This window comes from Onychostoma macrolepis, chromosome 03, assembly GCF_012432095.1.
Source record: "Onychostoma macrolepis isolate SWU-2019 chromosome 03, ASM1243209v1, whole genome shotgun sequence".
NCBI classification, from domain to species: Eukaryota; Metazoa; Chordata; class Actinopteri; order Cypriniformes; family Cyprinidae; genus Onychostoma; species Onychostoma macrolepis.
The window spans coordinates 13170647-13183620 of record NC_081157.1 but is presented as its reverse complement, the minus strand read 5'-3'; the positions used below and the strand labels follow the sequence as shown (position 1 = coordinate 13183620).

Sequence of the window (12974 nt, the reverse complement as noted above, 5' to 3'; positions counted from 1 at the left end):
AAAAAGTACATTTTTTGGAAAGTTTCAAACACCTGGATGGTTTAGTGATGAATCTACATAGACAGGTCCCAATGTTCAGCCCATGTAGCCCAAACACTGCTGAAAAAGGAGTGGCTTTCAGGAAGAGGGATAATAGAGACTTGTTCCCACTCCTCATTTGTTGCCATGGACACTTATGTTGCCCACCTGTTTTTTGTTTTTCATTATCACCTGTATATCTTGCCCCCAGTTTGTTCAGTTCTTTTACATTTTACTGCCACATGCTTTCTCCACTGATGTTACAGTACCTGTTACAGAACCTCCGCCTCTGCTCAGCGAGTTGTGTTATCCCTCCCAGGAAGTCATTCCAGCACCACCGCAATGAGCTGCTCCTTCCTCCCAGGTTTCGGCACCAATGTTATATGGTTTGTAGTTTAGGGAAGAAGGAGGCAGGAACCGTCTTAACAAAAATACAACTTTAATTATAACAAGGATATGGCAGTCGCATTGGTAATCCAAGTCACCTGGTAAACATCTGGCTGCTAAGGAGCTCTCACTGCCATCTAAAGAACAGCTCATTGACGTCTGCTACTACATTGATAAAAGTTCCAAATGAAGAGAAGACCTAAAACAGTTTCAAGAGTTCTGCTGTGTTGCCCAGGAGAGAAAACACTTTCATCAGAAAATGGTTTGGACCATCTTGCTCCACCATTCATTTTGATTACATATTTTGAGTCAAAGAGTGAGAATCAGAAGAAAATGATATTCAGAGGAAACTGAAGGTCCCCTATATGAAAATATACACATGCTTTTTCCATGTTTTCAATTAGATTTTTCAAAACATGGCACCCATCTTCAATAGATTGGATCAGAGTGTAAAAGAACATGACGTAGCCAGTAACAGAACATTCAGCGACCCTGAAATTCACCACCCAGATGAAGAGGAACCAGACAAAGAGCCAAATTCTAAGCGAGAAAGCACAAGAGTTCCCATCCTACAAGATAAAGCAGTTCTCAAAAATTCCAGAGCATTCTACATCAGGAGCTTTCGCAAAATCTTAGAGAAGTTCCCAATGAGAGATCAAATCTTTACAAATCTGGCAACGGGCAATCTGGAGAGCCAAGGCGAGGTAAATCCAGAGCAGAGTTGGTCTTTTGCTGAAAGATTTCCAAATGTGATGAAGAAATTTGATGGTGGAGGAGCAGTGCAACGTTTTGTCTCTCGCAGCTCGTTGTTTTTACCACTTTAACTAAGACATATAACGGCTCAATGGTATAAAATATTTTGGTAAGAAACTGGAGTATGCCAAGTATTCAGAAGCAGCTCACCCTCTCAACGAAATCTTTTAAATCATCAGAGATTACATTGCCTCAGATTGGTCAAGCAAATATGGTGGATCAGGCCTCGCCTCTGCTGAGCCAGGCTGAGATAGGCAGTTTGGTGAAAAGGATATCAACTGAGGTGCTTAAAGGTGTTGAAACATCCTTTCGACAAAAAGATCGATCTGGTCATACAGAAGCTCGATGCCTGCTCTTCAAAATTAGGGCTGCTGGACACGTGGTTCACCAAGATGAAAGGCTGGGTCTCAGACACCTAGGATGCCATGGTTTCCTACGGTACAAAGCTTACTGAAGTGGAGAATAAGCTGGAGGCTGCCTTGGAGAAAGTCGATGACCTAGAGAATAGAAGCCGACGCTGTAACATACAGAGGGCAGTTAGGGTAGTAACCCTATCGCCTTTTTTAAATCCTGGATGCCGGAGCTTCTGCAAGTCAGCTTCAAAGTGGAACTGTTAAAATAGTTCGCTGTCACCACACCCTCACTCGTCGGCCCTGCACTGTTATCGTGAAATTCCATCATTTTTAAGACAAAGTTCGGATCATGCAATCTGCAAGAAAGGCGTGAGCCCTGACTTACAACTGATTCTCAAGAGTTTTACCAAGTCAAACAGCAGCTCAAGGAGAAAGGAATTGCATTCGCTATGCTGTATCTGGCCATTCTCAGGATTAAGGTGGATGGGCAAGAGAGGTCTTTCAAAGATCCCAAGGAAGTGGTCATTTTTCTGGAGACTTTCCTCCAACAATCTGGTTCCCCACCTCGTACATCTGCTGACTGAGTAACTTTTCCTGTATTTCGGTATGTTTTAATATGGGTTTAATATGTGCTGAATACTCTGGTCAAGATCTTGATTTGTGTATGTACATATATATATTTTTATACAAAATTTTATGTTAAATTGTGTTTTACTTTCCAAATTATGCCGTAATGTTGGTTTAGAGCTGCAGACCAGATGTTGTAGATTGTTACCTGATAGTCGTTAATGTTTAAAATTGGTGACAAGTTATAGAGCTGGTCCTGCACCTTCCCTCTACTCACAGGGAAACCAGCTGACTTGTTCAAGGTTCAATTTTGTTATATTATGTTTATGGTTCTGTTATAAAAGTGTGAAAAGTGTGAAAATCCATGATTGGATTTGTGATAACACTGTAATAGCAGGGGATTTTAACTGTATCTTCTCTTCAACATTGGATAGATCACCACCAACACAGAATCAAGCTCAGACTTCTAAAAGGACTAGGGCCAGATTGGACACCTGTGATGAACTTGATTTGGTAGACGCCTGGCGTGTGTTACACCCTAAGGACTAAGAATTTACATTTTACTCATCTGTTCACAGAACGAGCAGTAGAATTGATTTTATTTGAACCCCCAAAATCTCTTTTAGCAGTGTCAGTTTTTGTAAAATTGGTGATATTATTTTATCTGACCATGCACCCATTTTTATTGGCTTGAATTACTCTAATTTAACTCTCCCACATAAACAGTGTTAATATAGTTCGTCTTTTAATTTTGATCCTAAATTAGAATTTTTTTTTTTTAGCAGAGCAGCATCTCTCCCGGACTATTGTGGGATTCAGCCAAAGCATACATTCAGGGTTTAATTATATCGTATACGACTGGGCTTAAAGGGGTCATATGATGCGATTTTTTTGTTTTCCTTTTCATTAGTGTGTTATGTAGCTGTTTGTGCATGTATAAGATCTGCAGAGTTACTAAGCTCAAAGTTTATCACAAGACGAGTTTGTAATATACTCTGTGGCCTTAAGGCAGATTATCCTGACATTCTTAAGGACAAATACGAAGCTGATTTGGGCAGTGCAATTGAAACTGATACTTGGAATGAGATATGTAGCAAGCCCATTTCTGTTCTAGCCACTAATTCTGCTTGGGAAAGACCATTTAAAATTCTGCACAGACTGTTTATTACACCTGAGGTTATACATAAAATGAACCCAGATCTGTGTATCAAATGTAAATCTGCTACTGGGGCATTTTATCATTGCATGTGGAGCTGTCCTCTTATACAGCAGTTCTGGGACGTGATTGGCATACAGTTAAGACTCAATTTTCAAATGTCCTCTTCGGATTGGAGCAGGGACTTGCTTATTGTGTTTAAATGATGAGATACACTTAGGCCTTCATAACAGAGACCTTTGTCATATTTTAATTTAGTCTGCTCAGAAATGTATTTTGTGCAGGTGGATTAACGAGGATCCCCCCACTTAAAATCAATGGCTGCATACAGTTTTAAGTATTATTCCACTTGAGGTTTTTCTGCGGTTTTGAAGGTCAAACCTTTTCTTTTTTTACAGGATCTAGAATCCTTTTTAGATTATTTGGGGACCAAGGCCGAAAGATTGAAGGCAGGCTTGTTGGACTTGGCTTGGATAAAAGAAGTGTCCTAGCACAACACTCTATGATGCATATGTTTTTGTAAGTTCTTTAATGGTTTATTTGACAGTGAAAGTGAAGTGACGTGTGGCCAAGTATGGTGACCCATACTCGGAATTTGTACTCTGCATTTAACAATGTTTAGTTAACAGTCTGCATTTATTACAATGTACTTTTTATTGCCTCTGTATTCTATTTTCTTTTCATTTTCTTTTATTTTAGTTATCTTATTTGTTTATTTATTCTATATTAACTCATTTATTTATTTTGAGGGGAGATGACGGATAATTTGTTGATACTTACTGTGAATGTTTTTTTATGCTTTGCACTAAAAAATGTTAAATAAATAAGCAATCGCTCTCACCAGCATGCAAACATCAAACTTTATACTGAACTTTGTACGATTGCAGTTCACACACAGAACGAGAACAATATTTTCTTTTATAACATCATAAAGAGGTAAAGGTAAACTCAGTTTACCTTTACCTCTTTAAAACTTTAATTATAGATGTAAATGCAGAAATTAACTACAGATATTTACACATGTACAGTAAATATGTACAATGTTTTTTTAAACTTTAGTACAATGTAAATACACAATAAGAAATAACAAATGTCTCATTTAAATACTGTTTAACAAGGGTTTTAACATTTTAACAAGGTTTTACTCTTCAAACGATTCACAATAAGCACCATATCACTGTTTGCATCCAACCAAATAATCCATTCATGTCTCATTTGGATTGAAAAGAACTAAAGCCTGTGACACACTGCACGATTTTCAGTTGTCCCAGATGAAAGATTGGCATCATGAAACAATCATGGCCGTGTCATACCCAAGTTCATTAGATCCATGTCGCACAGTGTGATATGCAATGATCTTATAGGATTACTAAGGTCTGAAAACCAATCAGTATCTGGTGTGACCACCATTTGCCTCACGCAGTGCAACACATCTCCTTCGCATAGAGTTGATCATTGTGGCCTGTGGAATGTTGGTCCACTCCACTTCAATGGCTGTGTGAAGTTGCTGGATATTAGCAGGAACTGGAACACGCTGTCATATACGCCAATCCAGAGCATCCCAAACATGCTCAGTGGGTGACATGTCCGGTGAGTATGCTGGCCATGCAAGAACTGGGATGTTTTCAGCTTCCAGGAATTGTGTACAGATCCTTGCAATATGGGGCCGTGCATTATCATGCTGCAACATGAGGTGATGGTTGTGGATGAATGGCACAACAATGGGCCTCAGGATCTTGTCACGGTATCTCTGTGCATTCAAAATGCCATCAATAAAATGCACCTGTGTTCGCTGTCCATAACATACGCCTGCCCATACCATAACCCCACCGCCACCATGGGCCACTCGATCCACAACTTTGACATCTGCCTTGTACAGTGAAAAGCGGGATTCATCCATGAAGAGAACACCTCTCCAAAGTGCCAGACGCCATCGAATGTAAGCATTTGCCCACTCAAGTCGGTTACGACGACGAACTGCAGTCAGGTCGAGACCCTGATGAGGATGACGAGCATGCAGATGAGCTTCCCTGAGACGGTTTCTGACAGTTTGTGCAGAAATTCTTTGGTTATGCAAACCGATTGTTGTAGCAAACCGATTGTTGGGTGGCTGGTCTCAGACGATCTTGGGAGGTGAAGATGCTGGATGTGGAGGTCCTGGGCTGGTGTGGTTACACGTGGTCTGTGGTTGTGAGGCCGGTTGAATGTACTGCCAAATTCTCTGAATGCCTTTGTTCAACTGCCTTGCTCTCACAGTTGTTGAAGCCCTAAGACTGGCACATCAACCATAACTCCTTCAAAAACAGCCAGAAACCTTGGAAATGTGATTGATTGATCAGCTGAATTTCTCAGACCACATTGCTAAAACTGCCCGGTCCTGCAGATTTGGTTTATACAACATTAGGAAGATTAGGCCTTTTCTTTCAGAACATGCTCCTCAACTCCTTGTTCAAGCTCTTGTTCTGTCCAGGCTGGACTATTGCAATGCTCTCTTGGCAGGTCTTCCAGCCAGTTCTGTCAAAGCTCTACAATGAATCCAGAATGCGGCTGCAATATTAATCTTTAATGAGTCAAAAAGAACACACGCCACACCTCTGTTCATAAATTTGCACTGGCTACCAATAGCTGCCCACATAAAATTCAAAGCATTGATGTTTGCCTACAAAACCACCACTGGCTCTGCACCCCTTTACCTAAATTCACTACTTCAGACTTATGTACCCTCTAGAACAGCGTTTCCCAACTGGTGGGTCACAACCGAACGTTTTGAGTGGGTTTTGAATGTGTGGTCAAAGACACGACAACAACTTAATTTTTAAGACATTTTGCTGATACAAGACTTTTATTTTTAAATACGCACGTGAAAATACCATTTGACATGTGAAATTTCATTTTATTACAGCAACAAATATAGTGAAGCACAAGTATGACCCCAAATATGTAAAATATGGATTTACATATATTGACGACAAAAAGGGCTTGAAACCTCAGTGTGTTGTATGTAGTGAGGTGCTCTCACGAGAGAGCATGAAACCATCTAAATTAAAACAACATTTAGAAACCAATCACCCCGGCTGCACAGACAAACCTGTGGAGAATTTTCAAAGACGACTCCAGGAGCTGAGGGCATCACAAAAGTGCCTAACATCTACGTGTTCAAAACAAGTACAGGCACCCCGCGCATCTTACTGTGTTACCGTGTAGCAAAGGCCAAGAAAGCCAACACAATAGCAGAAGAGTTTGGTAACACTTTATTTTGATGGTCCCTTTTGAACATTCTGTTGACACTAAGTAATGTTGCAACTAAATGTCAACAAACTCTCATAAGAGTATTAGTAGACTGTCTGCTTCATATGTACTAACTCCTTATTGTGTTGGTCTCCCAACAGATATTCTACTGACTAAAAGTAACTTTGCAAGAACGTGTCAACTTAATCTAACCCTAACCCTACCAGTCAACTAATGCACTACTCACACTCTAATGAGAGTTAGTAGATATGTAGCTGCAACATTACTTATAGTCAATAGAATGTGTTAAAGGGACCATCAAAATAAAGTGAAACCAAGAGTTTCTCTTACCTGCGGCCATGGACATGGTTAGAGAGGTGCTGGATCAATCTGCAGATAAGCTGAAGACCATACCATTGTAAAATGATACCATTTGTCGACTCATTGAAGAAATGTCTGATGACGTAAAACAACAGACTACAACTCACATACAGGAAAGTACTTATTACGCTTTGCAGATGGACGAATCCACGGACATTGCATATCACGCAACTTTACTTGTTTATGTGAGATATGTATGGGAAGGGGACTTGGAGGAGTAATTTCTCTGCAGCAGAGATCTCCCCACCACTACAACAGCAGAGGTTCATTGCGCATGAGCTGGGAAAAGTGTGTGGGAATCACAACTGACATCGCTGCTTCTATGACAGGAAAACACTGGTGGTGAAGAGAATTCTTGAGAGGGCACCAAGTGCAACTTGGAATCACTGCTTTTTGCATCGAGAGGCATTAGCAGTAAAGAATATGGTGCCAGTGCTTGATGAGACATGTTTTTTGTTCCAACCTCTTCACCATGGTAAAACCATGAAAAAGGCATATTTGGTGTAGTCTATTTAATCTAATTTAATTTAAATTATTTTGAATTGCACTGTTGCAACATCGGTCCTCTCAGAGAGAGTCTTTCTCAAAAACAGGACAAATAATTACAGAGCGGAGAAATCGCTTCAGCCCATCCAAGCTGAGGCATTTGATATTTCTGAATGCCAACCTGCACTAAAAACCAAAGTGTCTTAATGTTAAGACTTTTTCCTTTATTTATTTGATTTGTTTGCTGTGGTTCTGTTCGTTTTTGTGATACGTTTGATTTTAGCTAGTAATTTGATTATATAAAAACGGGGCGTGTCTGTATGGTTGATTGGCTCTGCCGGAGTTTGATTCCACGGCTCCACCTCACGACTCTACTGCACAGACTCTGGCTACAAATGACGTCATTTACTCAAGATGGCAGCGGCCATACTGAGATGTATTCGCTTCACTTTTCTATAGTGGAAGGTAGCGAAGACGCGTCGTCCATCTTTTTTTACAGTCTATGGTTACTGCATGTTTGTGTTTCACACTGTTTGGATGTATAATTTCTTTGGATTTCTCATTAAAAACCTGATTGTGGATTATCTCCTTTATGTTCTTATCCCACATCAGCACACGTGACACAAACAATCTAACCCTTTTAGCCCCAAATGCTATAGCCCTTAAATACATAGCCCTATATTTTACAGCCCTATTATTTATTTATATACCAAATTATAAACACACATAAAAATATATAGATAAAGTAAAATTATGATCTACACAGTACCAACTCATAATTATGTTAACATTGATGCACACTCCGTAAGACACAGAATAGATAGATTACGGTTTAATTTACTGTTTCCAAACAAATTATTGGTGATGGTACTTCTCCAGGCAGAACAGAGCTGATTTACATTATTGCTTCATTCATTTGGTTTCCTCATATTTCCACCTTGATTGGGAACCATGAAGTATTAACGAGGACCAAGAAACATTGCCTGTGCTCACGTCTATCATGACATCCAGAGAGAACAGTGCAGCAGAGCCGGTTTTTTTACATTTGTGCATATTCTGTGTCATACATCACTCACTGAGATCTAGCTCTTTTAAAGAAAAATAAAAAGGCAATAATGTTCGATAATGTGCTTTAATCAATGTACTTAAACTTGTAACTGTATTACAAATGCAAAGCTGTTAAAATGCATGTGAATATTAAATAACTACATTGAAAATCATATTGATAAATATAATAAAAAGATAAACTTGATTAAAACAAAAAATTCACAAAAACATGTAAGATGCAGTGTATACATACAGTATGAACATAACAGAATGACTTCTAATTCAGAATCATATAGAGCTAAGCTCATACAAAAAGAAAAAGTTAATCCATCCAGTTTGTAAAGCGTGTCTCGGGCCATAGGCTGGAAAACAGTCAGGATGGATGGCCAGTTCACCACAGGGGGAAAACACACACAGACACAGAAAATTCAGTCTCTATGTAGATTTTGGGGGAAACCGGAGCACAATAGTATATTTAGAAATGAACTTTGATTAATAATTTCAGAACAGTAAGCTCAGTAACAGTCCGGATCAGCACACCATACACTCATCTGTTGCCCGGTGGGACTCATGACTGCTTTTACTCTCTGCTCACTTGTGTCACTGTACTCTGGGAGATTTTGTTTATTTTTTACATGACTCTTACTACAAGTGCCAAGGAAAGTCAGGAACACAGGTATGAACATAACGCCATGGACGGCCCCGAAAAGAATGACCAAGAACATGATTTTGAAGAAGGTCCTGAAGATGTAGCTTTCAGCAGCTGCGAGCACCACCACACCTGCTATAGTGGACACGGCACCCTGAACAATCGGATAGCCCAGTTTATGGATGGCATCCGTGGCTTTCTCATTCGCTGAGGATTTTTCACTTGACACAAAAGCGTAGGATATGTGAGCAGAGAAGTCCACAGAAAACCCGATACAGATAACAAGATTAATCATAGACACAGAGTCTAAACTGACATCCCACAATGCCATGAAACCGGCCACGCCCACAATGACCGATGCGATGGCAAATGTCACCCAGAGAGAGCAGAGAGGGTTCGGGATCAGTAGGAATGAAATGACTAACATGGCACATGTAGCAACCACTATGTTTTGGACCGTATTACTGATGATGACGGCATATTGGTCGAAATAGATGAACGCAGGGTGGTACACAATCAGATCAATGGGCATCTGCAACTCACCACATTTGTCTGCAGTTTCTCTAAATGCATTCAGCATGTTTTTCTCATCGATTGCCGTGCTGACGTTCACCGTTTGAATGAACACACGTGATGCATGAATTTGATTGTTAGTGAAATTAACATCTTGGCTAAAACCATGCTGAATAAGAAATGAAGTTAATTTTCCTTTGAATTGTGTTTCATTGTCTAAATCAGCATTCGGTAAAGTCTGCATGTATGCATGAAGCCAAGAAATAGGTGCAATGCCTGAATCTACCATTGTCAGATTTTGAAAATTTTCCAAACACGAGTCAAGACTTTCACGAGCAGCTGGGTTCCAGTACTGAAATTGCTCATTCTTTATTACTAACATGACATTAGGACCAAAATCAGAGAAGAATTCATCTTCTTTGTCATAATAATCACCCACATATGAGCCGTCTGCTGCTAGATTTTTCAAATCTAGACCTTCCTGTATTTGGAAGCATCCATAGATACTGACTGCCAAATACCCAGCATAGATCAGACACACAAGCATCTTAACCCACACAGTTGTCAGAAAAGGGCCGTAATAGTTTTTAAAGAAGGAATCCATTGGCATGCCGTATTCCTTACGTGTGCTTTTATCATAAGCGCCACCAACGCAACAACCTTTACTATCACCACTGGCTTCTGGGAGTTTCATGCAAGTGAGCCAGTGTCTGTTGCTTTTCTCTCGCCTTCCATTCAGTGCGAGACATGCACCAAAGAAGGTGATGTTGAAGATGTAGCAGAAGAGAAGAGCTGTGCTGGTGTACATGCAGAAGGACTGCACCGAGCGGAAGGGTGTCAGAAGGCCAATGTAGAAAGCCAGCACATCCGTCAGTGTGGTGATCGTGATGGACACGCCGGCCTCCTTATACGTTTCTGCTAAGCGAAACTCGACGTTTTTATCAACTTCAGTATTCTGCCAGCAGGAAATCATAATGAACATGTCATCAACACCAACACCTGGAGGAAAGCAGAGACTGTGAACATCAGCAGAGAGACCCCTACTAGGTGATGAAATGAATGAAGTTTACCGAGAATCAAAAAGGGTGCTGAGGCCACGGTCATGGCAAACGGCATCCCACAGAACAGCAGCAGTCCAAAGCTGGCCAACACGGCCATACCAGCGGAGACGACGCCAAACGTAGCCACCCACACCTTCGTTCTGACACAATCTAACCTGTGGAAAGAGAGACATGATAGATGAGCTCATTTGACTCATTTGGCTTGGCTTTGGCACACATTTTATCTGTAATGCCTTGTGATACCTCAAACAAGACATAATTGAAACGGTAATGGCCAGGAAATACGTAATGGAGAAGAGGGGGATCACAGAGTCTGAACTGGTCTCAAACTCATTCTGTCTTGATATTGATGTAAAGTAAGACACACTGACCTGGAGAAATTAAACACAAAACACTATTCAGTGTAGTTACTGTATACATGAATGCACTGCGTTCCCTTACAAAAAATAAGTTTATTCAAGTGTGCTATTAGTATACTTTTTTTTTTTTTTTTTACTAAAAATAAGAAAGTATACTTTGTCTACTTTTTCCAGTACAAATGAAAAATGTAGTCGTAAACTAGCTGTTTACTCAAAGTTTACTAGTTACATTTAGAAATATATTTTTGTAAACTAAAAAGTAGGCCAGTTTAGTCGCTAGTATTGAAATAGTACATTCACAAGTATACTACTGTTACATTGATATTAGTATACTTACTACATAAAGAATACTTAAAATATACTTGAACCTCACTTAAGTATACATAATAAAATGAACTTGAAGTATACTTATTTTGTAAGGGTTGTATTAAAGCACAGTGAATAAATAATTACAGAAAAGACATGAAATCAAGTGTACATGTGTTGGGTTCATTATCTCGAATGACTTTTGGTGTTTCAGTTACAGTTCTGGGAGATGATTTGATTAATGTAATATGAGGTACTTTTACACACACAATGGTTGTTAGGTATCTCTTATTCATGTAGATATAACTCACAATCATTTCTGACTTACCATTGTCTGCTCTGTGTAGTTTGAGAAGAATTTTATAAAGCCGTCAAGCCAGTCTGAGTTTTCCTTTGTCATCTCCTCATCTAGGAAATAAAAAAGCCGGACTGCTTTGGCACTGGTCAGTACTGAGCTATCTGGCTTTAGCTTCACACCGCCGACACTTGTGCCCAAAAATTTGCCATTATTCGTCGGATATGTTATGGTTGAAGAAGTAATTTCAGAAGCAGTGTAATTTATAATGTCTAAAATTGCATTTGACATACAGGATTCCTTTGTTCTGGCACAGAGGTTTTCAAAACTGTTTGCTGTCATTATATTTTTCACTTGTCTGTCTAACTCTAAAATGTCGTTAAAAGCCTCTTCAGTTAATATATTTTTGCCATTCAAGCCTGTGATTATCAAAGAAGCATAAGTGCCATCAGACACAAGCCGTAACTGAGAAAACTCTTCAGACTGTGGGAAATTCTCCAGCACAATTGCCCTCTCCAGCTTAGCAGGTCCATTGACGGGTGTGAACTGGTCTTCAATATCATTTGCCTCCATCTCCTGAAGAAAGATAAACCCGACTCCGAGGACAGTAGCTACATATAAAGGTATTAACACAAACACACACGGATGTCTACCAACAACACGACCGAGCTTTTCGAAGGCCAGAGACAGAGGCTTTTCGAGGCAGTCTGTTTTACACTTCATCATCCTTTAAAGATACTTCGGCAGTTTGCGCTGATTGTCTTGCTCTTCTACAGCATCCTCCTTCTATAGTTGACTCAGTGTTGTCATAATGTACTTATAAGCTGTTGAACATTAACAACTCATCTGTTACTCATTAACAGGTAAAGAAACTTCCTTATTGGTGCCTGCTCTTTGTATCACTGCCAGAAATGATCTGCTTAATGTGGAAAACTTGATGTGGCCCTCGAGTAAAAAAGTTTGCCCACCCCTGATTTAGTAGTTGCCAGCCATCTATTTTTGTGAGCTCATATAAAGTGAGGATTATTCATACCTTGTAAAGCATGTACAAAAGAGATTTAAAGGCTCATTTATCTCCCAAACAGAAAAGTTAAACAAACACAACACAAGAGGGATACAGAACACAGAAATATTTTTTTAAGATGCAAAAAATGAAACTGTACAACTAACTGTACACTTGGTAAAAAAATGAAAAATAAACCTCTGCAATTTCAAAGAATAAAAAAATTCAAGTTTACAGTTTCATTTTTTTTGCATCTTGAAATATTTCTGAGTTCTGTATCCCTCTGTTTTGTTTGTTTATTTTTTTCTGTTAGGTAGATAGCCGAGCCTTTAAATCTCCTTTGTAATAGATATGCTTATAAATCAAGACCAAGGCATTTATAGCTGTATTTATAAACTGCTTATTAATCCCT

At 39.5% G+C, this 12974-nt stretch overlaps 1 protein-coding gene across 1 annotated transcript; it reads right to left on the bottom strand.

Moving 5' to 3' along the window:
* Positions 1-7521: 7521 nt before the first annotated feature.
* LOC131537171 (patched domain-containing protein 3-like) lies at positions 7522-12636 on the bottom strand. The gene is made up of 4 exons (XM_058770462.1): positions 11593-12636; positions 10843-10970; positions 10609-10754; positions 7522-10537 (listed from the first exon to the last, which is right to left on the bottom strand). The coding sequence occupies exons 1-4, from the start codon at positions 12283-12285 to the stop codon at positions 8892-8894; spliced, it is 2613 nt and encodes an 870-aa protein (XP_058626445.1). The 5' UTR covers positions 12286-12636; the 3' UTR covers positions 7522-8891.
* Positions 12637-12974: the final 338 nt, after the last annotated feature.

Excerpts from the sequence above, each read along its gene's own strand:
- LOC131537171 (XM_058770462.1), bottom strand. The coding sequence starts at position 12,285 with ATGATGAAGTGTAAAACAGACTGCCTCGAAAAGCCTCTGTCTCTGGCC. Across the intron at positions 10,755-10,842 it reads TCAATTATGTCTTGTTTGAG|GTTAGATTGTGTCAGAACGA; the intron begins GTATCACAAGGC and ends CTCTTTCCACAG. Across the intron at positions 10,538-10,608 it reads AGCACCCTTTTTGATTCTCG|GTGTTGGTGTTGATGACATG; the intron begins GTAAACTTCATT and ends GCTTTCCTCCAG.